General features: G+C 45.5%; 1 protein-coding gene across 4 annotated transcripts; it reads right to left on the bottom strand.

Annotated features, from left to right (window-relative positions):
• Nucleotides 1-7,344: 7,344 nt before the first annotated feature.
• coa6 (cytochrome c oxidase assembly factor 6) lies at nt 7,345-23,962 on the bottom strand. Of its 4 annotated transcripts, none has more exons than XM_070889179.1 (3): nt 23,878-23,962; nt 10,676-10,824; nt 7,345-8,289 (listed from the first exon to the last, which is right to left on the bottom strand). In XM_070889179.1, exons 2-3 carry the CDS (start codon nt 10,817-10,819, stop codon nt 8,194-8,196), a joined length of 240 nt encoding a protein of 79 aa, XP_070745280.1. In that variant the 5' UTR covers nt 10,820-10,824; nt 23,878-23,962; the 3' UTR covers nt 7,345-8,193. The 4 variants fall into 4 exon arrangements, with proteins under 4 accessions (XP_070745280.1, XP_070745278.1, XP_070745279.1 ...); XM_070889177.1 differs by lacking the exon at nt 23,878-23,962 and adding an exon at nt 22,424-22,479; XM_070889178.1 differs by lacking the exon at nt 23,878-23,962 and adding an exon at nt 21,948-21,991.
• Between the last annotated feature and the right edge of the window lie 1,426 nt (nt 23,963-25,388).

Below are 25,388 nucleotides of genomic sequence, written 5' to 3'. Positions count from 1 at the left end.
AGACCAAAACTGTACACAGTACTCCAGGTGTGGTCTCACCAAAAGCCTATATAGTTGTAGCAGGACTTTCCTGCTTTTATACTCCATCCCCCTTGCATTTCTAATTACTTGCTGTACCTGAATGCTAACTTTTTGTGTTTCATGTACAAGGTTACCCAGATCTCTCTGTACTGCAGCATTTTGTAGTCACTCTCCATTTAAATAATTTGTTTTTATTTTTCCTACCAAAGTGGATAACCTCACATTTCCCCCCATTATACTCCATCTGCCAAATTTTTGCCCACTCACTTAACCTATCTATATATTTTTTCAGATTCTTTGTATCCTCCTCACAACTTGCTCTCCTACCCATCTTTGTATCATCAGCAAATTTGACTACATCACAGTCGGTTCCTTCATCCACGTCATTAATATAGATTGTAAATAGTTGAGGCCCCAGTACTTTTGAATTGTAGTTGCTGTTGAAGTGTGGGGGGCGGGCAGTCAATTTGCACATGGCGGGCTCCCACAATCAGCAATGTGAAAATGACCAGATGATCTGTTTTGTGTTGTTGATAAATATTGATGGCGGCGCACTGAACCTTGCCTCCTTCTTGCACAAAGATGGCGGCTGTTAGACTGGGCCCTGTGACCAGGAGAAAGCCCCAAAGCTGCAAACGCGGGACCTTCAGGTTATTATTCTGCACTTGTTTGTGAAGCCTCCCTGTCCATCTGCCGGTCGATTGCTCACCTCCGCCCCATTGGCCCAGAGGAGGCGAGGGCCCAGGGGCAGCACGGGCCAGCCCACAATGCAATATGTGTGCGCACTAGGTCCATGCAGCAGAGCTGGTCTCCGGTTGTCTTAGTTAATCCTTGCCACTGGACCAAGGCCTAGCTCAGTCAAGCCCGTGTGGTGGCTGGTGTGCACATAATAAATAGGAGCAGGAATAGGCCACCTGGCCCCTCGAGCCTGCTCCGCCATTCAATATCATGGCTGATTTGATCATGGACTCAGCTCCATTTCTCTGCCCGCTCTCCATAACCCTTTATTCCCTTGTCGCTCAAAAATCTGTCTATCTCCGCCTTAAATATATTCAATGACCCAGCCTCCACAGCTCTCCGGGGCAGAGAATTCCACAGATTTACAACCCTCAGAGAAGAAATTTCTCCTCATCTCAGTTTTAAATGGGCGGCCCCTTATTCTGTGACCATGTCCCCTAGTTTTAGTTTCCCCTGACTCTGCCTGACTGTGTATTATGATTGTATTAGGGATTGGACACCTCCACCTCCCCTCTTCTTCCCCCGCCCCCAGGATTATGAATCGTACCTATCTGCTCTTGCGGCCTCCTCTGGAGACCTCCCTGCCCGACTGAAAGCCAAGTCCGTAAATCAGGCTGACTTCTGAGCGGCACCCCACTAGTCACTGCCTGCCATTCTGAAAAGGACCCGTTTATCCCGACTCTCTGCTTCCTGCCTGCCAACCAGTTCTCTATCCACGTCAGTACATTACACCCAATACCACATGCTTTAATTTTGCACACCAATCTCTTGTGTGGGACCTTATCAAATGCCTTTTGAAATCCACTGGTTCTCCCTGGACCACTCTATCAGTTACATCCTCAAAAAATTCTAGAAGATTTGTCAAGCAGGATTTCCCTTTCATAAATCCATGCTGACTTGGACCGATCCCGTCACTGCTTTCCAAATGTGCTGCTATTTCATCTTTAATAATTGATTCCGACATTTTCCCCATGACTGATGTCAGGCTAACCGGTCTATAATTACCCGTTTTCTCTCCCCATCCTTTCTTAAAAAGTGGTGTTACATTAGCTACCCTCCAGTCCATAGGAACCGATCCAGAGTCGATAGACTGTTGGAAAATTATCAATGCATCCACTATTTCTAGGGCTACTTCCTTAAGTACCCTGGGATGCAGACTATCAGGCCCCGGGGATTTATCGGCCTTCAATCCCATCAATTTCCCAAACACAATTTCCTGCCTAATAAGGATTTCCTTCAGTTCTTCCTTCTCACTAGACCCTCGGTCCCCTAGTATTTCTGGAAGGTTATGTGTGTCTTCCTTTGTGAAGACAGAATCAAAATATTTGTTTAATTGGTCCGCCATTTCTTTGTTCCCCATTATAAATTCACCTGAATCTGACTGCAAGGGACCTAAGTTTGTTTTCACTAATCTTTTTCTCTTCACATATCTATAGAAGCTTTTGCAGTCAGTTTTTATGTTCCCAGCAAGCTTCCTCTCATACTCTATTTTCCCCCTCCTAACGAAACCCTTTGTCCTTCTCTGCTATATTACAAAATTCTTCGTCCTCAGGTCTGCTGCTTTTTCTGGCCAATTTATATGCCTCTTCCTTGGACTTAATACTATCCTTAATTTCCTTTGTTAGCCACGGTTGAGCCACCTTCCCCGTTTTATTTTTACTCCAGACAGGGATGTACAATTGCTGAAGTTCATCCATGTGTTCTTTAAATGTTTGCCATTGCCTATCCACCGTCAACCCTTTAAGTATCACTCGGCAGTCTATTCTAGCCAATTCACGTTTCATACCATCGAAGTTACCTTTCCTTAAGTTCAGGACCCTAGTCTCTGAATTAATTGTGTCACTTTTCATCTTAATAAAAAATTCTACCATATTATGGTCACTCTTCCCCAAGGGGCCTCACACAAAAAGATTGCTAATTAGTCCTTTCTCATTACACATCACCCAGTCCAGTCCAGCCAGCCCTCTAGTTGGTTCCTCGACATATTGGTCCAGAAAACCATCCCTAATACACTCCAGGAAATCCTCCTCCACCGCATTGCTACCAGTTTGCTTAGCCCAATCAATATGTAGATTAAAGTCGCCTATGATAACTGCTGTACCTTTATTGCACACATCCCTTATTTCTTGTTTGATGCTGTCCCCAACCTCACTACTACTGTTTGGTGATCTGTATACAACTCCCACTAGCGTTTTCTGCCCTTTGGTATTCCGTAGCTCCACCCATACTGATTCCACATCATCCAGGCTAATGTCCCTCCTTACTATTGCATTAATTTCCTCTTTAACCAGCAACACTACCCCACCTCCTTTTCCTTTCTGTCTATCCTTCCTAAATGTTGAATACCCCTGGATGTTGAGTTCCTAGTCTTGGTCACCCTGGAGCCATGTCTCCATGGTACCAATTACATCATACCCGTTAACTGCTATCTGCGCAGTTAATTCGTCCACCTTATTCCAAATACTCCTCGTATTGAGGCACAGAGACCTTCAGGCTTGTCTTTTTAACACTTTGCCCCTTTAGAATTTTGCTGTAATGTGGCCCTTTTTGCCTTGGGTTTCTCTGCCCTCCACTTTTTCTTTTCTTCTTTCTATCTTTTGCTTCTGCCCCCATTTTACTTCCCTCTGTCTCCCTGCATAGGTTCCCATCCTCCTGCCATATTAGTTTAACCCCTCCCCAACAGCACTAGCAAACACTCCCCCAAGGACATTGGTTCCAGTCCTGCCCAGGTGCAGACTGTCCGGTTTGTACTGGTCCCACCTCCCCCAGAACCGGTTCCAATGTCCCAGGAATTTTGAATCCCTCCCTTTTGCACCACTCCTCAAGCCACGTATTCATCTGAGCTATCCTGCAATTCCTACTCTGACTAGCACGTGGCACTGGTAGCAATCCTGAGATTACTACTTTTGAGGTCCTACTTTTTAATTTAGCTCCTAGCTCCCTAAATCCATCTTGTCGGACCTCAACCCGTTTTTTACCTATATCGTTGGTACCTATATGCACCACGACAACTGGCGGTTCACCCTCCCTATTCAAAATGTCCTGCACCCGCTGCGAGACATCTTTGACCCTTGCAACAGGGAGGCAACATACCATTCTGGAGTCTCGGTTGTGGCCGCAGAAACGTCTATCTCTTCCCCTTACAATAGAATCCCCTATCACTATCGCTCTCCCACTCTTTCTCCTTCCCTCCTGTGCAGCAGAGTCACCCACGGTGCCATGAACTTGGCTGCTGCTGCCTTTCCCTGGTGAGTCATCCCCCTCAACAGTACCCAAAGCGGTGTATCTGTTTTGCAGGGGGATGACCGCAGCTGACCCCTGCACTACCTTCCTTCCACTGCTCTTCCTGTTGGTTACCCATTACCTATCTGGCTGTGTAACCTTTACCTGCGGTAAGACCAACTCACTAAATGTGTTATTCACGACATCCTCAGCATCGTGGATGCTCCAGAGTAAATCCACCCGTAGCTCCCTTGGGAGTCTGTTGCATTAACTGATCACTTGAACACTGAAACAATATTTCCGCAGATTACATAGATCTCAACGTGCAAGTATTTTGCTCTTTGCATTTTCCAGCCCAAACTGGGATTCTTCTGACATTGAGTCATAGAATATTAGTCAGGCCACCCTTTGACCGGATGCAGGTGGAGGGGTGAAGTGGGATGTCCTTCTGAACACTGCTGGGAACAATAGAGGCAGCTTCACTGCTCTACGTCAGGTCCAAATACTGCTTAATTCTGGAACTAAGGGCAGGGGAGGTCGTCCTTGGGGATAAAGACAGGTACTGTTCCTTTAGATCAGCAAAAAAAATACTAAAATATACATCAAGGTCAAATCACCATTGAGACAACAGAATTTATTTCAAAAAATACCACCATGATCACAGCAAGATACAAGTTGTGAGTTAATTATTTCATCGTTTTGTATAACAGTTCTAAGTATCCAATGGGCAACAGAATCCATCCAACAGCCTTTATTTAAAAAAAAGATCCAGTGAATTGATTATTTGAAGTTTCATTATCGAACAACTTTTAATTGGGGGGGGGGGGGGGGGGAGGCATTATGTTGTCAATACACTGATTAAAGACATAAAAATAGAAATACACTTTGTACTGGTAATGCCATAACCTACAAAGTTACGGACCAAGAGCTGGAAAGTGGGATTAGACTGGATAGCTCTTTTTCGGCCGGCACAGACACATAAACCTCTGATTGATTCTGTACAAATGGTACAGCTACTGAGACATTGGAGGAATGTCACAGTGAAAGGGTCTACAACAGCCATCCCCAGGGCAGAGTCAGGTTGGGGGGGGGGGGTTGGGAAAATACCTCTGGTCGCTTTGCATCTGTGACATCGTAAACATACAAGGAAGATTTCCTCTGTTTGGTAAGGACGTTCTTTTAGAATGGTTTAATGAGAAATGGGAACCAAAGGAATTTGTGTCCCCACCGCTAACATATAGCAGTCTTCTCCATGATCTTTATTTACAGGCCCCCCCCCGCACCCTTCCCCCCCAAACATTAGTTTCAATTTGATTAAGCAGGGTCGTTTTTGGGTCAGTTTAAACAGGAATCTGGGGCGTCACTAGGATTTCTCGCACCACCCCCACTTGAACTTGGGAAAAATCATCCAGCAGTTCAAATGTAGATTCTATCCTTCCAAAGTTAGTTTGTACTTGAAGAAAGCAAGTCTGTCACTGGTGACGGTCGTGAGAGGAGCTATTTAAAGATAATCACACAACACTGAAATGTGTTGGCTTACATGCATCTTTTGCCTCTATAGTACATTAGCACCAATATGCTAACTAAACTAGTGATGGTATTGAATCCGTTATGGCCCTTGTTTCTGTCAAGGCCGAGCTCCATCTAGCTACTACCAGCTGTCTGATCCTCGGCAGCTTTAGAAATCACTTTTATTGTAGAAAGACTCAACATATACTGGTTTAATTCAATTTCTCCATATGTTAACCGTTAATTATTAAATATACATATATCTCCAAACCTATATGCCAGCTGAATATTTTGTGCTTAGATATAAAAATTAAACGAAGGCTATTTGAAGTGACAAATTGTGAAATCAAGATTTCATCAAAAACAATTTTGGGGGGATTCGGATGTTTTTAAAATAATGTGTGCAGCTAAAGGGAAAACTGGACCTATTTAAAATTAAAATAAATTCATTTTAATAGTTTAATTGTGATTAGGGCCAGTTCTGCACCAACTCCTGTAGTGGTTGAGAAATCCAGCTGATGTTACACTGGTTTGTCAGTCATCGCCCCAACCCTCTTCTCAATCTACCTCGCCGCCATGCTCCACCTCACTCAACAAGCTCCCCGCTGGAGTGGAACTAAACTACAGAACCAGTGGGAACCTGTTCAACCTTTGTCGACTCCAGGCCAGGTCCAAGACCACTCCAACCTCTGTCGTTGAGCTACAGTACGCGGACGACGCCTGCGTCTGCGCATATACAGAGGCTGAACTCCAAGTCATAGTCGACGTATTTACTGAGGCATACGAAAGCATGGGCCTTACGTTAAACATCCGTAAGACAAAGGTCCTCCACCAACCTGTCCTTGCCGCACAACACTCCCCCACCTCCCCCCCCCAACTTATCAAGATCCACGGCATGGCCCTGGACAACATGGATTATTTCCTATACTTCGGGAGCCTCTTATCAACAAGAGCAGACATTGACGACAAGATTCAACACCGTCTCCAGTGCGCCAGTGCAGCCTTCGGCCACCTGAGGAAAAGAGTGTTTTGACAACCAGGTCCTCAAAACTGCTACCAAGCTCGTGGTCTACAGGGCTGTAGTAATACCCGCCCTCCTGTATGGCTGAGCGACATGGACCAGGTACAGTAGACACCTCAAGTCGCTGAAGAAATAGCACCAATGATGTCTCCGCAAGATCCTACAAATCCCCTGGGAGGACAGACACACCAACATCAGCATCCTCGATCAGGCCAACATCCCCAGCATTGAAGCACTGACCACACTTGATCAGCTCCGCTGGCCAGGCTACATCGTTCGCATGCCAGACACGAGGCTCCCAAAGCAAATGCTCTCCTCGGAACTCCTTCACGGCAAGCGAGCCAAAGATGGGCAGAGGAAACATTACAAGGACACCCTCAAAGCCTCCCTGATAAAGTGCAACATCCCCACCGACACCTGGGAGTCCCTGGCCAAAGACCGCCCTAAGTGGAGGAAGTGCATCTGAGCACCTCGCGTCTCGTCGCCGAGAGCATGCAGAAATCAAGTGCAGGCAGTGGAAAGAGCGTGCGGTAAACCAGTCCCACCCACCCCTTCCCTCAACGACTATCTGTCCCACCTGTGACATGGACTGTGGTTCTCGTTCTGGACTGTTCAGCCATCCAAGGACTCATTTTTAGAGTGGAAGCAAGTCTTCCTCGATTCCGAGGGACTGCCTATGATGATGATATGATGATGATCGCCAGCAGAGGGAGCACTATCTCTGTGCTGCAATCGGACACGGAGACATGACCCCTGACCAGTTAGCCTTCTGATGTTGCGCTATTTTTTTGAAAATTCTCTCACAAAATTAATTTCATTTTCAAAGTGTTGAGTATGATTTTTGAAACAATTTATACAGTGATGTCACTCGGATTTTGTGTCAAGCGCATTATGAATAGTCAAGTAACTACAAAAGGACATTCAGCACGTCCCTCTCAATGTAGTGGGACAATTTGAAACTTTGTGCCGTTGCTGCCGATCAGTATAAATTATAGCTTCTGCCCTTCCAAACCTGGGTTGTATCTGGAGAGAGCATTTTGAAGTAGGTCAACACACGGGTGGTCACAGCTCAGTCACTGGTGGTGGAAGAAATGTGAGGCAATAAATTAAGTAGGTCAGGCAGCATCAAAGTGTATTAGTTTTAGGTGCAACTTTTTCCACATCACACTGCAACCAGCGTGCTACATAAACCGGCAACACCGATAACGGCACAAAGCAACAGCAAGAAAATGGTCGTCGTATCATTCTACCCAGAATCCAGTGCAACAGTGTTCCCTTCAGGGGCACAATATCTTCGGTTTGCCCTCTGTAATGAAATTGTAAATGTGTTTGTTATAAAACACGTTTACGACTTCACTACAAATACCAAACAGTGAAAGGCTTAAGCCCGGAGCGGTGACTGTGTAGATCATCGTAACTGTCCTTCTCCAAGGCATGGCCGTGCACGACTGGTGAATCTACTGATGGCTGACCATTGCTGAAACAGGGTGCAATTGCTAATTTCAGGGATCATTCACCACCACCATGCAGCCGATCTCTCGACCACCACCGTTCTCAGGAACTGCCAATAATGTCTGACACAATCATTTCCACTGCGGTGTGCAGTCGGTCGTGGCTGGACATCGACAGCCACCTGTTCCCGAGAGCTGACTGCCCGAGTGTCACCCCCACTGACGGGGGGGTTAGATTTTGCTGCCGTGCTCCTGCGGTTGAAATCCCCCACCTTCCATTTTCGCCTTGTATTTCAAAAAGTCTCTTCTTTTGTCAAAATACTTTATCTGGTGAGTAAAGAGCAGAGTCAGTTATAACCTACCCAATGGCAATGGAAAAGCAGTTCGGATGTTAAATAATAATAGTATTTTATTCTTTTATATTTGATATTATCAGTGCTGATGTTACTCACATCTTCTGCCGCAGGAACAGGACTCCCTGCCATTACTGCCATGACCCACTGCTGCAACCCAGCGATGAATAGCACACTGCTGGTTTAGTCATTGCTATTCATGTGGTGAGCCCACTTGTGTAACTATCACACTCCTGCTACAACCGATCCTCTCTACTGTCCCAGAAGATTTACTTTATTATGGAGCGCACGGGACGCTATTTCAATCTTCGCTGGTTGATTTTATTTTCTTTCCACTTTCTTTTTATGCTTTGCAAATGATTTGCCTCATCTTTGGTCCAGCTGGCTTCAGCACCTCCACTATTGTGAGTGGAATGGGTCTGTCGCTGCTGGAAAGCAGTAGAGATGCCCCCTTTTCCAAAGTTCCTGCTCTTCTCTCTCCTAACCTACCCCGGCCCTGGACAGAGGGGATGAAACACAGTCTCCTCAACTGTGATGGCCCAGACCCTCAACTGATTGAACAGGCCCCAATCCTTGCCTGTTTGTGAAAGCTCTGGCATCACAGCACCACCTGCTGGCTGACAACTTTTAACAAGAGAATTTAATTTTCCCAAAGTGTTGCAGCAAATGGGGTTGTGCTTTCAATAATAACAGTACCATGATTCGTATGTACCAGAATAATTCCGTTAAATACTGAATTTACCTCCAAATATCTGACCGAAAAATGGGGTTGGGGGTAATATATTAGCATGGATTGGCTAACTAATAGAAAACAGAGAGTCGGGATAAATGAGTCATTTTCCGGTTGGCAAACAGTAACTAGGGGGTGCCGCAGGGATCGGTGCTGGGGCCTCAACTATTTACAATCTATATTAATGACTTGGAGAAGAACTGCGTGTGATGTAGCCAAGTTTGCTGATGATACAAAGATAGGTGGGAAAGTAAGTTGTGAGGAGGACACAAAGAATCTGCAAAGGGATGTAGACAGGCTAAGTGAATGGGCAAAAATTTGGCAGATGGAGTATAATGTGGGAAAGTGTGAGGTTATTCAATTTGGCAGGAAAAATAAAAAAGCAAATTATTATTTAAATAGAGATTACAAAATACTGCAGTACAGAGGGACCTGGGGATCCTTGTGTATGAAACACAAAAAGTTAGTATGCAGGTACAGCAAGTAATCAGGAAGGCAAATGGAATGTTGGCCTTTATTGCAAGGGGGATAGAGTATAAAAGCAGGGAAGTCCTGCTACAACTGTACAGGGTATTGGTGACCACACCTAGAGTATTGTGTGTAGTTTTGGTCTCCTTATTTAAGGAAGGATATACTTGCATTGCAGAAAGTTCAGAGAAGGTTCACTCGGTTGATTCCTGAGATGAAGGGGTTGACTTATGAATAAAGGTTGAGGAGGTTGGGCCTATACTCATTGGAGTTTAGAAGAATGAGCAGTGACCTTATTGAAACATATAAAGATACTAAAGGGGGCTCAACAAGATAGATGCAGAGAGGATGTTTCCCCTCGTGAAGGAATCTAGAACTAGTGGACATAGTTTCAGAATAAGGGGTCGCCCATTTAAAACCGAGATGAGGAGGAATTTCTTCTCTGAGGGTCGTGAATCTGTGGAATTCTCTGCCTCAGAGAGTTGTGGAGGCTGGGTCATTGAATATATTTAAGGTGGAGATAGACAGATTTTTGAGCGATTAAGGGAGTGAAGGGTTATGGGGAACGGGCAGGGAAGTGGAGCTGAGTCCATGATCAGATCAACCTTGATCTTATTGAATGGCGGAGCAGGCTCGAGCTCCTCTTTCTTATGTTCTTAAATTTGAAGTAAAAACAGAAAATACTGCAGACATTTCTGACAAAGTGCCTCCACCCAAAATATTAACCTGCCTTTTCTCTTGCTGCTGTACACTTCCAGCATTTTGTTTTTACAATGACTATTTAATTACATCGAATAAAATGGGTCTTTTCGGGCAGGCTTGTCCAAGCTTTAGTCAGAATGGACTGGATAGGTGTGCAGCATGGTGCCTTGGGCTCATGTATAAATCTATGTTCCCGTCAATTTGTATATATCCCAAGTTGCTAACGGATCTTGTGATTTAAGATTTATCCCCCTGTGCTAAGAATAGCCCGCGAGGCAGAGTGGTGGAGCCATGAATACCACAATTGTTTAAGATCCATCTAGATGTAGAAGTACTGGGGTGAAGATAGTGTAGGGTTGTTCTAGACGATGTATTAAAATGGGCTGGATGGCCAACCTCGTCTTTAAGTATCTTGTGATGTTGTTTAAAAGGTCACCACCACCTTAATTTTGTTACTCACCCATTGCTGTGGGCAGCTGCCTTCAAATAGTGTTCTATACTTCTGACATTCCGAAGTATCCTTCTCACTCTCATCCAGACACTGCCAGTACCTATCCCTCGCTCCCCAACAGGTCTTCCTCTCCTCTGCTGTTGGAGCATTCATTCTGCCTGAGAAATTGTAATTTATATGGAGATCAATGTAGATATACAGGAAAATCTGCCTCAGTGTCTCTGAGCGCCTTTATAGATGTGCAGACAGATACCAGGTACAGCTACACGCACATAGAAACATAGAAAATAGGTGCAGGAGTAGGCTATTCGGCTCTTCGAGCCTGCACCACCATTCAATAAGATCATGGCTGATCATTCCCTCAGCACCCCTTTCCTGCTTTCTCTCCATACCCCTTGATCCCTTTAGCCTTCAGGGCCATATCTAACTCCCTCTTGAATATATCCAACGAACTGGCCTCAACAACTCTCTGCGGTAGAGAATTCCACAGGTTAACAACTCTGAGTGAAGAAGTTTCTCCTCATCTCAGTCCTAAATGGCTTACCCCTTATCCTTAGACTGTGTCCCCTGGTTCTGGACTTCCACAACATTGGGAATATTCTTCCTGCATCTAACCTGTCCAGTCCCATCAGAATTTTATATGTTTCTATGAGATCCCCTCTCATTCTTCTAACCTCAGTGAATACAGGCCCAGTCAATCCAGTGTCTCCTCATATGTCAGTCCTGCCATCCCAGGAATCAGTCTGGTGAACCTTTGCTGCACTCCCTCAATAGCAAGAACGTCCTTCCTCAGATTAGGAGACCAAAACTGAACATAATATTCCAGGTGAGGCCTTAGTAAAGCCCTGTACAACTGCATTAAGAGCTCCCTGCTCCTAAACTCAAATCCCCTAACTATGAAGGCCAACATGCCATTTGCCTTCTTCACCGCGTGCTGTACCTGCATGCCAACTTTCAATGACTGATGTACCATGACACCCAGGTCTCATTGCACCTCCCCTTTTCCTAATCTGCCGCCATTCAGATAATATTCTGCCTTCATGTTTTTGCCACCAAAGTGGATAACTTCACATTTATTCACATTATACTGCATCTGCCATGCATTTGCCCACTCATTTAACCTGTCCAAGTCACCCTGCAACCTCTTAGCATCTCCTCACAGCTCACACCGCCACCCAGCTTAGTGTCATCTGCAAACTTGGAGATATTACACTCAATTCCTTCATCTAAAATCATTGATGTATATTGTAAATAGCTGGGGTCTCAGCACTGAGCCATGCGACACCCCACTAATCACTGCCTGCCATTCTGAGAAGAACCCGATTATCCCTACTCTCTGCCCACCAGTTCTCTATCCACGTCAGTACATTACCCCCAATACCATGTGCTTTAATTTTGTGTGGGACGTTGTCAAAAGCCTTTTGAAAGTCCAAATACCACACCCACTGGTTCTCCCTTGTCCACTCTACTAGTTACATCCTCAAAAAATTCCAGAAGATTTGTCAAGCATGATTTCCCTTTCATAAATCCATGCTGACTTGGACCGATCCTGTCACTGCTTTCCAAATGCGCTGCTATTTCATCTTTAATAATTGATTCCAACATTTTCCCCACTACTGATGTCAGGCTAACCGGTCTATAATTACCAGTTTTCTCTTTCCCTCTGTTTTTTTTTAAAAAAGTGATGTTACATTAGCTACCCTCCAGTCCATAGGAACTGATCCAGAGTCGATAGACTGTTGGAAAATGATCACCAATGCATCCACTATTTCTAGGGCCACTTCCTTAAGTACTCTGGGATGCAGACTATCAGGCCCCGGGGATTTATTGGCCTTCAATCCGAACAATTTCCCTAACACAATTGGATTTCCTTCAGTTCCTCCTTCTCGCTAGACCCTCGGACCCCTAGTATTTCCGGAAGGTTATATGTGTCTTCCTTCTTGAAGAGTGAACCAAAGTATTTGTTCAATTAGTCTGCCATTTCTTTGTTCCCCATTATAAATTCACCTGATTCTGACTGCAAGTCACCTATGTTTGTCTTTACTAATCTTTTTCTCTTCACATATCTATGGAAGCTTTTGCAGTCAGTTTTTATGTTCCCAGCAAGCTTCCTCTCATACTCTATTTTCCCCCTCCTCTGCTGAATTCTAAATTTCTCCCAGATCTCAGGTTTGCTGCTTTTTCTGGCTAATTTATATGCCTCTGCCTTGGATTTAACACTATCCCTAATTTCCCTTGTTAGCCAGTTGAGCCACCTTCCCCGTTTTATTTTTACTCCAGACAGGGATGTACAATTGTTGAAGTTCATCCATGCGATCTTTAAATGTTTGCCATTGCCTATCCACCATCACCCTTTAAGTATCATTCGCCAGTCTATTCTAGCTAATTCACATCTGATACCATTGAAGTTACCTTTCTTTTATAAGTTCAGGACCCTAGTCTCTGAATTAACTGTGTCACTCTCCATCTTAATAAAGAATTCTACCATATTATGGTCACTCTTCCCCAAGGGGCCTCGCACAACAAGATTGCTAATTAATCCTTTCTCAATACACATCACCCAGTCTAGGATGGCCAACCGTCTAGTTGGTTCCTCGACAAATTGGTCCAGAAAACCATCCCTAATACACTCCAGGAAATCCTCCTCCACGTATTGCTACCAGTTGGGTTAGCCCAATCTATATGTAGATTAAAGTCGCCCATGATAACTGCTGTATCTTTATTTCATGCATCCTTAATTTCTTGTTTGATGCTGTCCCCAACCTCACTTCTACTGTTTGGTGGTCTGTACACAACTCCCACTAGCGTTTTCTGCCCTTTGGTATTCCGCAGCTCTACCCATACAGATTCCACATCATCCAAGCTAATATCCCGCCTTACTATTGCGTTAATTTCCTCTTTAACCAGCAACGCTACCCCACCTCCTTTTCCTTTCTATCTATCCTTCCTGAATGTTGAATACCCCTGGATTTTGAGTTCCCAGCCTTGGTCATCCTGGAGCCATGTCTCTGTAATCCCAATTATATCATAATTGTTAATAGCTGCCTGCGCAGTTAATTCATCCACCTTATTACGAATACTCATCGCATTGAGGCACAGAGCCTTCAGGCTTGTCTTTTTAACACACTTTGTCCCTTTAGAATTTTGCTGTAATGTGGCCCTTTTTGATTTTTGCCTTGGGTTTTCTCTGCCCTCCACTTTTACTTTTCTTCTTTCTATCTTTTGCTTCTGCCCCCATTTTACTTCCCTCTGTCTCCCTGCATAGGTTCCCATCCCCCTGCCATATTAGTTTAGCCCCTCCCCAACAGCACTAGCAAACACTCCCCCTAGGACATTGGTTCCGATCCTGCCCAGGTGCAGACCGTCCGGTTTGTACTGGTCCCAACTCTCCCAGAACTGGTTCCAATGTCCCAGGAATTTGAATCCCTCCCTCCTGCACCACTCCTCAAGCCACGTATTCATCTGAGCTATCCTGCGATTCCTAATCTGACTAGCACGTGGCACTGATAGCAATCCTGAGATTACTACCTTTGAAGTCCTACTTTTAAAATTAATTCCTAGCTCCCTAAACTCAGCTTGTAGGACCGCATCCCGTTTTTTACCTATATCGTTGGTACCTATATGTACCACCACATCAGCTACAGGATCAATCCAGGAGGAGGGGGACTGTACACAATATTATTAAAATACCTCCTGGACTCCAATGGCACAAACCAAATTTTCACAATGCAATGATTTTCTTTTAAATATAACTCTTTTCTGCCTCATCTACTTCCCACTTCCCTCCGCCATTCCTGAAGCACCTTCCCTCTCCGCGATTCCCAAACTTGGCTATTCTCACTTGGGGACTGTGCTCCCCACTTCAGCATAGGGACGGAGGAACAAGGATGATCGGACAAGTCCCATCCAAGCCAGTCACATGCCTGTAACAGGGAGTTGTGGGGCAGCTTTGCAGGGCTCGGGGAGCTGGTTGGATGTGGCCCTTGATTGCTGTACTCAAAGAAGGGAAGAATTATGTTTTTTAATTCAGCAGAGGAAAAGGGAAAACATTATCGCGAGAAAATGGAAAGTTCAATAGATAAACGGTACACGTACAGGATGATACTTACATTTTATCTGCTAATCCACCAGATCCTTTTCTTTTGAATATGTGAACTGTTTTTCATAGCAACTTAAGACCCAATAGTCAAACATTGCTTTAGTTTCAATTATAAGTCTTGCATCCCGTTTCATTTTCTCTTCATTCATAGGATGTGGATGTCATTGACAAAGCCAGCATTTATTGCCCATCGGAAGGGGGTGGTGAGCCATCATTTCAGAGGGCAGTTAAGAGTCAACCACATTGCTGTGGGCCTGGAGTCACATATTGGCCAGACCTGGTAAGGATGGCAGGTGGGTGAACCAGATGGGTTTTTAATACAATCCAGTAGTTTTATGGTCACCATTACTAACTTTTAAAACATTTATTCCAGATTTATTTAATTAACTGAATTTAAATTCCCCAGCTGCCGTGGTGGGATTTGAACTCATGTCTCCAGATCATTAGTCCAGGCCTCTGGATTATTTTCTTAGGCAGTCCCTTGGAGTCGAGGATGACTTAAATAAGTTCTCAGGTGACTGATGAGTCCAATGTGGGACCTATAGTATCGGTCACAGGTGGGGCAGACGGTGGTTGAAGGGGCGGATGGATGGGTGGGGTGCTCGGGTTGCCGTGCGCTCCTTCCGCTGTTTGCGCTTGGCTTCTGTTTGCTCCCGAAGAGACTTGAGGTGTTCGGCGCCTTCCCGGATGCTTCCCCTCCACTTTGAGCGGTCTTGGGCCAGGGATTTGCACTTTGAGTGCGTCCTTGAATGTTTCCTCTGCCCACCTGGGGCTCGCTTGTCTTGTTGGAGCTCGGAGTAGAGCGCTTGTTTTGGGAGTCTCGTATCGGGCATGCGGACGATATGGCCTGTCCAGCGGAGCTGATCGAGCGTGGTCAATGCTTCGATGCTGGGAATGTTGGCCTGAGTGAGAACACTGATGGTGCGTCTATCCTGCCGATGGATTTGCAGGATCTGGCGGAGACAACGTTGGTCGTACTTCTCCAGTGTTTTGAGGTGCCTGAAGTAGATAGTCCAAGTCTCTGAAGCATATAGGAGCACAGGTACTGCTCTGTAGACCATGAGCTTGGTGCCGGGTTTGAGGTCCTTATTGAAAGTAGGCTCCCGAGGTATGTAAAATGGTCCACGTTGTCCAAGGCCTCGTCGTGGATTTTGATAATCGGGGACAGTACTGTGTGGTGGGGGCAGGTTGGTAGAGGACCTTTATCTTACGGATGTTCAGTGCAAGGCCCATGCTCTCGTACGCTTCAGCGAAGGTGTTGACGATAGTTTGGAGTTCGACCTCAGAGTGTGCGGAAGCGCAAGCGTCATCTGCGTACTGTAATTCAATAACAGAGAATGGGACGACCTTGGATCTGGACTGGAGGCAACAGAGGTTGAACAGTTTCCCGTTTGTTCTGTAGATTAGCTCCGCTCCAGCGGGGAGCTTACTGAGGGCGAGATGGAGCATTGCAGCAAGGAAGATTGAGAAGAGCGTTGGTGCGATGACACAGCCTTGCTTGACCCCGGTCCATATGTGAATTGGGTCTGTGGTGAATCTGTTGATTAGAATCACGGCTTGCATGTCATCGTGAAGCAGGCGGAGGATGGTGACAAATTTTTGAGGACTGCTGAATTTGAGAAGCATGCTCCATAATCCCTCACGGTTGACAGTGTCAACCTTTGTGAGGTCAAAGATGGCCATGTACAGAGGTTGATGCTGCTCCCTATATATTTCTTGGATTTGTCGTGCGGTGATCATGTCTGTTGTGCCCCTTAGTGGGCGGAATCCGCATTGCGACTCTGGGAGGAGCTCTTCAGCTACTGGGAGGAGACGGTTGAGGATTTCTGCAATGATTTTCCCTGCGGCTGTCAGCAGGGAAACACCTCTGTAATTACCGCAATCGGATTTGTCCCCTTTCTTGAAGATGGTCACAGTTACAGCATTTCTGAGGTCCCCTGGCATGCTCTCCATCCTTCAGATCCGAGAGATGAGGTCATGGATTTGCGCCAAAAGTACTTCTCCGCCATGCTTCAGTACTTCGGCAGGGATTCCATCTGCTCATGAGGCTTTGTTGTTTTTCAGTTGTCGGATGGCCTTTTCAATCTCATGCCGGGCTGGGATTGTGCCGAGGTGGTGACTGGTGGCATGCTGTGGGATGGAGTCAAGGACACTCACGGCAAAGACAGAGTCTTGGTTGAGAAGATCCTCGAAGTGCTCCTTCCAGAGAGCACAGAATGCCTCTCTGTTCTTGGCTCTCAGTGGAATAGGACCTTGAGTGCTTGGGCCGCAGGTGGACCTGACTGCACTAAAAAATCCATGCACGTCGTGACTGTCGGCTAGATGCTGGATCGCCTGCACTTTTTCGACTCACTGTTTCTTCTTTAGGTTACGGGTTTTTCGTTGGACTTCGGCCTTCAGTTGTCTGTCGGTCTGCTTTCTTTCACTCGAGTTGTGGAGTTGTTTCTAATTCAGAAATGCCTTGCATTTGCAGTTTATTAGCTCCTGGATCTCCTGGTTGTTCTCATCGAACCAGTCTTGATGTTTTCTGGTAGAGTAACCAGCTGGGTGGGACTGCACTCGCCTGGTTCCATCCTTATCTATCTAATCGTAGCCGGAAAATCACGTGCAATGGCTTCTCGTCCCACTCTCGCATCGTTATCTCTGAGTAAAGGATCCTCTAGGAATGACTGACCATAACATGGTTGAATTTCAAATTCAGTTGGAGGGTGAGAAAACTGATTCTCAAACCAGGGTCCTAAGCTTAAACAAAGGAGACTACAATGGTATGAAGGCAAAGTTGGCTAAAGTGGACTGGGAAAATAGACTAAAGTGTGGGACGGTTGATGAGCAGTGGCAGATATTTAAGAAGATATTTCATAACTCACAACAAAAATATATCCCAATGAGAAGGAAAGACTGTAAGAGAAGGGATAACCATCCGTGGCTAACTAAGGAAATAAGGGAGGGTATCAAATTGAAAACAAGGGCATACATTGTGGCCAAGACTAGTGGAAGGCCAGAGGATTGGGAAACTTTTAAAAACCAGCAAAGAACGACTAAAAAAATAATAGAGGGAAGATAGATTATGAAAGTAAACTAGCACAAAATATAAAAACAGGTACATAAAAAGGAAAAGAGTGGCTAAAGTAAATATTGGCCCCCCTAGAGGATGAGATTGGGGAATTAATACTGGGGAACAGGGAAATGGAAGAGACTTTGAACAAATATTTTGTATCGGTCTTCACGGTAAAAGACACTAAAAACATCCCAATAGTGGATAATCAAGGGGCTATAGGGAGGGAGGAACTTAATACAATCACTATCACTAAAGAACTAGTATTCGTTAAAATAATGGGACTAAAGGTGGACAAGTCCCCTGGACCTGATGGCTTACATCCTAGGGTCTTAAAAGAAGAGGCTGCAGAGTTAGTGGATGCGTTGGTTGTAATCTAGCAAAATTCTCTGGATTCTGGGGTGGTCCCCGCAGATTGGAAAACCGCAAATGTAACGCACCTATTTAAAAAAGGAAGCAGAAAGAAAGCAGGAAACTATAGACCACTTAGCCTAACGTCTGTTGTTGGGAAAATACTGGAGTCCATTATTAAGGAAGCAGTAAGCAGGACATTTGGAAAAGCATAATTCAATCAAGCTGAGTCAGCATGGCTTTATGAAAGGGAAATCATATTTGACAAATTTGCTGGAATTTTTTGAGGATGTAATGAGCAGGGTGGATAAGGGGGAACCAGTAGATGTGGTGTATTTGGATTTCCAGAAGACATTTGATAAGGAGTCACATGTAGGGCCCAATTTTGGCCATGACTTGCATCAATTTTTTGGGGGTAAGTTGTTTTTTCTGGTGTAACTTAAAAAAAGCCATTTCCCCCAAAAAATTTGTTCCAGAGTAAGTCAGTCAGGTGCGATTTTTTTTCGCTGACACTTACGCCAGTTTTAGCCATTTAGCCAGCAAAAACTTACTCCAAATCGACATAGGTCAGCGTATGTGGCCAGCTCTGAAAAACCTTGCGGGCAGTGAAGAAAAAGCAGCGTACACATTCGGCAGACAATAGGGCAGGGATAGGGGAGGGAAGGGAACTGGAGAGGACCTCAACAACCAAGCACCAAACTTTGCAAGGAAAAGCTCAAACAATTAAAATATTAATAAAAATGAAGTAAATCCTACCGGAGAAATGCGAGCTGGTGGCCGCGATATCACAGAGTGGGGAGGGGGGGTAGCCAGAGAGAGAGAGATGCTGGTATACAAAACACTCTTTCTCTCTCCGCCCCCCTGCCCCACAAAAACACTCTTTCTCTCCCCCACCCCCACACAAAACTCTCCTCTCCCTCCCCCACCAAATCAAAAGTCTCAAGCACAGCCACTAAATAAAAAATAGAACCGAAGTCCTACCTCGCCCGGGAACTCAGCAGGCCTGCCGGTGCGGGATAGGGTGCGGCGAGATAGTGCGTCCTGCTCACAGCCCACAGGACGCGCTGGGAGGGCAGGAGCATGGACGCAGCCCTCTCTGAGCATGCACGCAGGTGCCGGCAGTGCTTTCTGCGTTGGCCTGTTGCTCTGCCACCCCCTTCAGTCTGCACGCCACGCCGGGGACTCTGAAGAGCGGCCAGGATGGGGCCCCTTTTTTTTGGCGCCCTTTCCAGCGCGCAAAGTCGGCACGTTACAGGTCAGTACGCCGAAAAAACAGCTTGGGCAATGTTGGGCCCAAAAGGTTACTGCACAAGATAAAAGTTCACGGGATTGGGGACAATATATTAGCATGGATAGAGGATTGGCTAACTAACAGAAGAGAGTCGGGATAAATGGGTCATTTTCCAGTTGGCAAACAATAACTAGTGGGGTGCCACAGGGATCAGTGCTGGGTCCTCAACTATTTACAATCTATATTAATGACTTGGATGAAGAGACCGAGTGTAATGTAACCAAGTTTGCTGATGATACAAAGATGGATGGGAAAGCAAATTGTGAGGAGGACACAAGAAATCTGCAAAGGGATATAGACAGGCTAAGCGAGTGGGCAAAAATTTGGGAGATCGAGTATAATGTGGGAAAATGTGAGGTTATCCATGTAAAGTTCTGTCCCTGCAGTACAGACTCACACGAGGCACATGCTGAAGTCAAGGTCACTCAGGACCTGTACCTTTATTTCACAGCTCTCGAATGCCCACTTGCCTGAGACCTGTCTTTATATACCTGTGTGGAACAGGTATGCAGTGTCTCCTGCAAGTGTACCCCTGGTGGTAAGGTATGCTAGTGGTTACAGGTCATAATTAGTTACAGTCATGTATAGCATGGTAAGATACAGTTATGTACAGTAATGTGAGATACATGACAATCCACTTTGGGTGAAAAAATAGAAAAGCAAATTATAATTTAAATGGAGAAAAATTGCAAGTATTGCAGTACAGAGAGACCTGGGAGTCCTTGTGCATGAAACACAAAAGGTTAGTATGCAGGTAGAGCAAGTAATCAGGAAGGCAAATGGAATGTTGGTCTTTATTGCAAGGGGGATGGAGTATAAAAGCAGAGAAGTCCTGCTACAACTGTACAGGGTACTGGTGAGGCCACATCTAGAGTACTGCATACAGTTTTGGTCTCCATATTTAAGGAAGGATATACTTGCATTGGAGGCTGTTCAGAGAAGGGTCACTCGGCTGATTCGGGAGATGAGGAGGTTGACTTAAGAAGCTAGGTTTGAGTAGGTTGGGCCTATACTCATTGGAGTTCAGAAGCATGAGCGGTGATCTCATCCAAACATATAAGATAATGAGGGGGCTCGACAAGGTGGATACAGAGAGGATATTTCCACTCGTGGGGAAACTAAAACTAGGGGGCTACCCATTTAAAACTGAGATGAGGAAGAATTTCTTCTCTGAGTTGTAAATCTGTGGAATTCTCTGCCCCGAAAGCTGTGGAGGCTGGGTCATTGAATATATTTAAGGTGGAGATAGACTGATTTTTGAGCGATAAGTGAATAAAGGGTTATGGGGAGCGGGCGGGGAAATGGAGCTGAGTCCATGATCAGATCAGCTATGATCTTATTAAATGGCAGAGCAGGCTCGAGGGGCTAAATGGCTTACACCTGCTCCTATTTCTTATGTTCTTATGTTCTCCGGTGTCCCCAAGGATCTATCCTTGACCCCCTCCTATTTCTCATCTACATGCTGCCCCTTCGCGACATCATCTGAAAACTCAGCGTTAGTTTCCACATGTACGCTGACGACACCCAGCTCGACCTCACCATCACTTCTCTCGACCCCTCCATGGTCTCTAAATTGTCAGTCTGCTTATCCGACATTCAGTTCTGGATGAGCAAACACTTTCTTCAGTTGAATATTGGGAAGACCGAAGCTATAGTTTTCAGTCCCCGCCACAAACTCTGTTCCCTAGCCACTGACTCCATCCCTCTCCATAGCATCCGTCTTGGGCTGAACCAGACTGTTCGCAACCTAAGCGTCATATTTCACCCTGAAAAGAGCCTTCGCCACATATCTGCGGCATAACTAAGACCACCTATTTCCACCTCCATAACATTGCCCGTCTTAGCCCTTGCCTCAGCTCATCTGCTGCTGAAACCCTCATCCATGCCTTTGTTACCCCTAGACTTGACTATACCAATGTACTCATGGCTGACCTCCCACACTCTACCCTAATTTAACTTGAGGTCATCCAAAACTCGGCAGCCCGTGTCCTAACTCGCACCAAGTCCTGTTCATCCAAACCCCTGTGCTCACTGACTTACATCGGCTTCCGGTAAGCAACACCTCGATTTCAAAATGATCATCCTTGTTTACAAATCCTTCCATGGCCTCACCCTCCCTAGCTCTGTAATCTCCTTCAGCCTCACAACCCCACGAGATATCTGCGCTCCTCAAATTCTGCCCTTTTCAGTATACCTAATTATAATCACTCAGCCATTTGTGGCCGTGTCTTCTGTTGCCGAGACCCCAAGCTCTGGAACTCCCTCCCTCTCTACTTCACTTTCCTCCTTTAAGATGCTCCTTAAAACCTACCTCTTTGACCAAGCTTTTGGATTCTGCCCTAATTTATTCTTATGTGGCTCGGTGTCAAATTTATTTATTTTTGTTTAATAACACTCATGTAAAGCGCCTTGGGACATTTTACAACGTTAAAGGCGCCATATAAATACAAGTTGTTGTTGCAAAGTACGGACTGAATGTCATTACCTGTAAAGCACGGACTGAGTGTCATTACCTGAAAAGTGCGGGCTGAGTGTCATTACCTGTAAAGTGCGGGCTGAGTGTCATTACCTGAAAAGTGCGGGCTGAGTGTCATTACCTGTAAAGGACGGACTGAGTGTCATTACCTGTAAAGCGCGGACTGAGTGTCATTACCTGTAAAGCGCGGACTGAGTGTCATTACCTGTAAAGCGCGGACTGAGTGTCATTACCTGTAAAGTGCGGACTGAGTGTCATTACCTGTACAGTACGGACTGAGTGTCATTACCTGTACAGCACGGACTGAGTGTCATTACCTGTAAAGCGCGGACTGAGTGTCATTACCTGTAAAGCGCGGACTGAGTGTCATTACCTGTAAAGGGCGGACTGAGTGTCATTACCTGTAAAGGGCGGACTGAGTGTCATTACCTGTACAGTACGGACTGAGTGTCATTACCTGTACAGTACGGACTGAGTGTCATTACCTGTAAAGTACGGACTGAGTGTCATTACCTGTACAGTACGGACTGAGTGTCATTACCTGTAAAGTACGGACTGAGTGTCATTACCTGTACAGTACGGACTGAGTGTCATTACCTGTACAGTACGGACTGAGTGTCATTACCTGTAAAGGACGGACTGAGTGTCATGACCTGTAAAGGACGGACTGAGTGTCATGACCTGTAAAGGACGGACTGAGTATCATGACCTGTACAGTACGGACTGAGTGTCATTACCTGTACAGTACGGACTGAGTGTCATTACCTGTACAGTACGGACTGAGTGTCATTACCTGTACAGTACGGACTGAGTGTCATTACCTGTACAGTACGGACTGAGTGTCATTACCTGTAAAGGACGGACTGAGTGTCATTACCTGTACAGTACGGACTGAGTGTCATTACCTGTAAAGGACGGACTGAGTGTCATGACCTGTAAAGGACGGACTGAGTGTCATGACCTGTACAGTACGGACTGAGTGTCATTACCTGTACAGTGCGGACTGAGTGTCATTACCTGTACAGTACGGACTGAGTGTCATTACCTGTACAGTACGGACTGAGTGTCATTACCTGTACAGTACAGACTGAGTGTCATTACCTGTAAAGGACGGACTGAGTGTCATGACCTGTACAGTACGGACTGAGTGTCATGACCTGTAAAGTACGGACTGAGTGTCATTACCTGTAAAGGACGGACTGAGTGTCATTACCTGTACAGTACGGACTGAGTGTCATGACCTGTAAAGGACGGACTGAGTGTCATTACCTGTACAGTACGGACTGAGTGTCATTACCTGTACAGTACGGACTGAGTGTCATTACCTGTACAGTACGGACTGAGTGTCATGACCTGTAAAGGACGGACTGAGTGTCATTACCTGTACAGTACGGACTGAGTGTCATTACCTGTACAGTACGGACTGAGTGTCATTACCTGTACAGTACGGACTGAGTGTCATTACCTGTACAGTACGGACTGAGTGTCATGACCTGTAAAGGACGGACTGAGTGTCATTACCTGTACAGTACGGACTGAGTGTCATGACCTGTAAAGGACGGACTGAGTGTCATGACCTGTACAGTACGGACTGAGTGTCATTACCTGTACAGTACGGACTGAGTGTCATTACCTGTAAGGTGTGGGCTGTAAAGGGAGACCACGGGACGGCCCGGGGAATGGGCTGAAACTCTCTGGAGAAGCTTTAATTTCCCACAATAAAGGTGTGGACCTGTTTCATTCCCCTTTGGTTCCCATAAATCAGGCAGTTTATGGGGGACACGTGGGGCTTGTTTTGGGGACTCGGGCGTTGATTCATGTTTACGGACAGAGAATCTCCGCACACCATCACTATCTTGATGCTGGGTACTTTAACTGTACAAATGTTCCTGAACCAAGCATAACATTGTACAAAACACGATATATTCATCACTTTTACCTTCGGGCACCTCCCGCTTCCGCAACCTTCGGTTCCCCGCTGCGCTAAAATGGCGGCGGCGGCCGCAGCTCAGCGGTCGGGAATAAAAACATTTCCGGAACTCCTGGTGAAGAGAACCCGAGTTAGTGGGACGGCATTTACGTAACGCACGAAACAGTTCCGGTCACAATGGAGCAAGCGTCACGTGATGCGCCGCCATCTTTCTTCAAGGCATTCTGAGAACAAAGTCCAATTGACCATAAACTGGGCACATCAACATATCAAAGACTTGCATTCCTATAGCGCCTTTCATGACCACCGAAGGTCTCAAAGCGCTTCACAGCCGCAGATCATCTTACTCCAAAATAACTGACGCTACTAATGACCCCAATTCCTGAAATACATTATTTATATGATTATTTCATGTTGATTCATAATTAATGCAGATTAATAACCTGCACGGTGATCACAAGATGGATACAGGTGAATTAAATTATTCGCCCTTTCTTAGTTTGTCGGTCTAAAATTAAAGAGATATATTTCCCCATCACCTCATCTAATTTGTGAGTGAGTTTTTGTTTAAAAAAAAACAGAAAACGCTGGAAATACTCAGCAGGTCAGGCAGCATCAAGAGAAACAGAGTTAACGTTTCAGGTCAATTACCTTTCATCAGAACTGGAAAAAGTTAGAGATGTAACAAGCTTTACGCAAGATCAGGGGCAAGGGAGGGAACATAAAAAAATAATAGCCATTTGGCCCCTTGAGCCTGTTCTGCCATTCAATAAGATCATGGCTGATCTGATCTTGGCCTCAACTCCACTTCCCTGCCCACTCCCCATAACCCTTGACTCCCCTGTAGTTCAAAGATCTGTCTATCGCCACCTTAAATAAATTCAATGACCCAGCCTTCATAGTTCTCTGGGGAAGAGAATTCCAAAGATTCACGACCCTCAGAGAAGAAATTCCTCCTCATTTCTGTTTTAAATAGGCGATCCCTCATTCTGAAACTATGCCCCCTAGTTCTAGATTCCCCACGAGGGGAAATATCCTCTGTGCATCTACCCTGTCAACCCTGTAATATATAGCTCCCCGACTGGACTACTGCTCCGCCTGGTGGACTACTGTGGTAATACAACTGCAGATGTAAATACAATAAAAGGGTCATGATGACAAGTTCCTGTAGAACCATCTTGTGTGTGTGTGTTTGTGATGTTGCAGAGAAGAGATCACATTGGCGATGAGGAAAGGATAATCGGATTCCCTAGCTAAAATTTTTGTTGGTGGATAATCCTGCCAACCAACAGAGAGACTTTGAGAGGTTCTTTGTTTTGCAGAACAGCTAAAAATCCAAGGAAAATTACAAGCACACTTGGTTGAACTGGAGAATCCCGATGGCCGCGCCTATGGGAATAATAGGGTGCTTGGTTGAGTTCCATCGCGACTGAGAGACTTGTGGAGTGGCTAGAAATGTTTTTCACCACAAATAGTATCGTCGAAGGCCCCGATGATGAAAACCGTAACTGGCTGGTGTT

Source organism: Pristiophorus japonicus, chromosome 9 (assembly GCF_044704955.1).
Source record: "Pristiophorus japonicus isolate sPriJap1 chromosome 9, sPriJap1.hap1, whole genome shotgun sequence".
NCBI lineage: Eukaryota > Metazoa > Chordata > Chondrichthyes > Pristiophoridae > Pristiophorus > Pristiophorus japonicus.
Note: the sequence above shows the minus strand (reverse complement) of the source record. Positions and strands in the feature narration are given on the sequence as shown.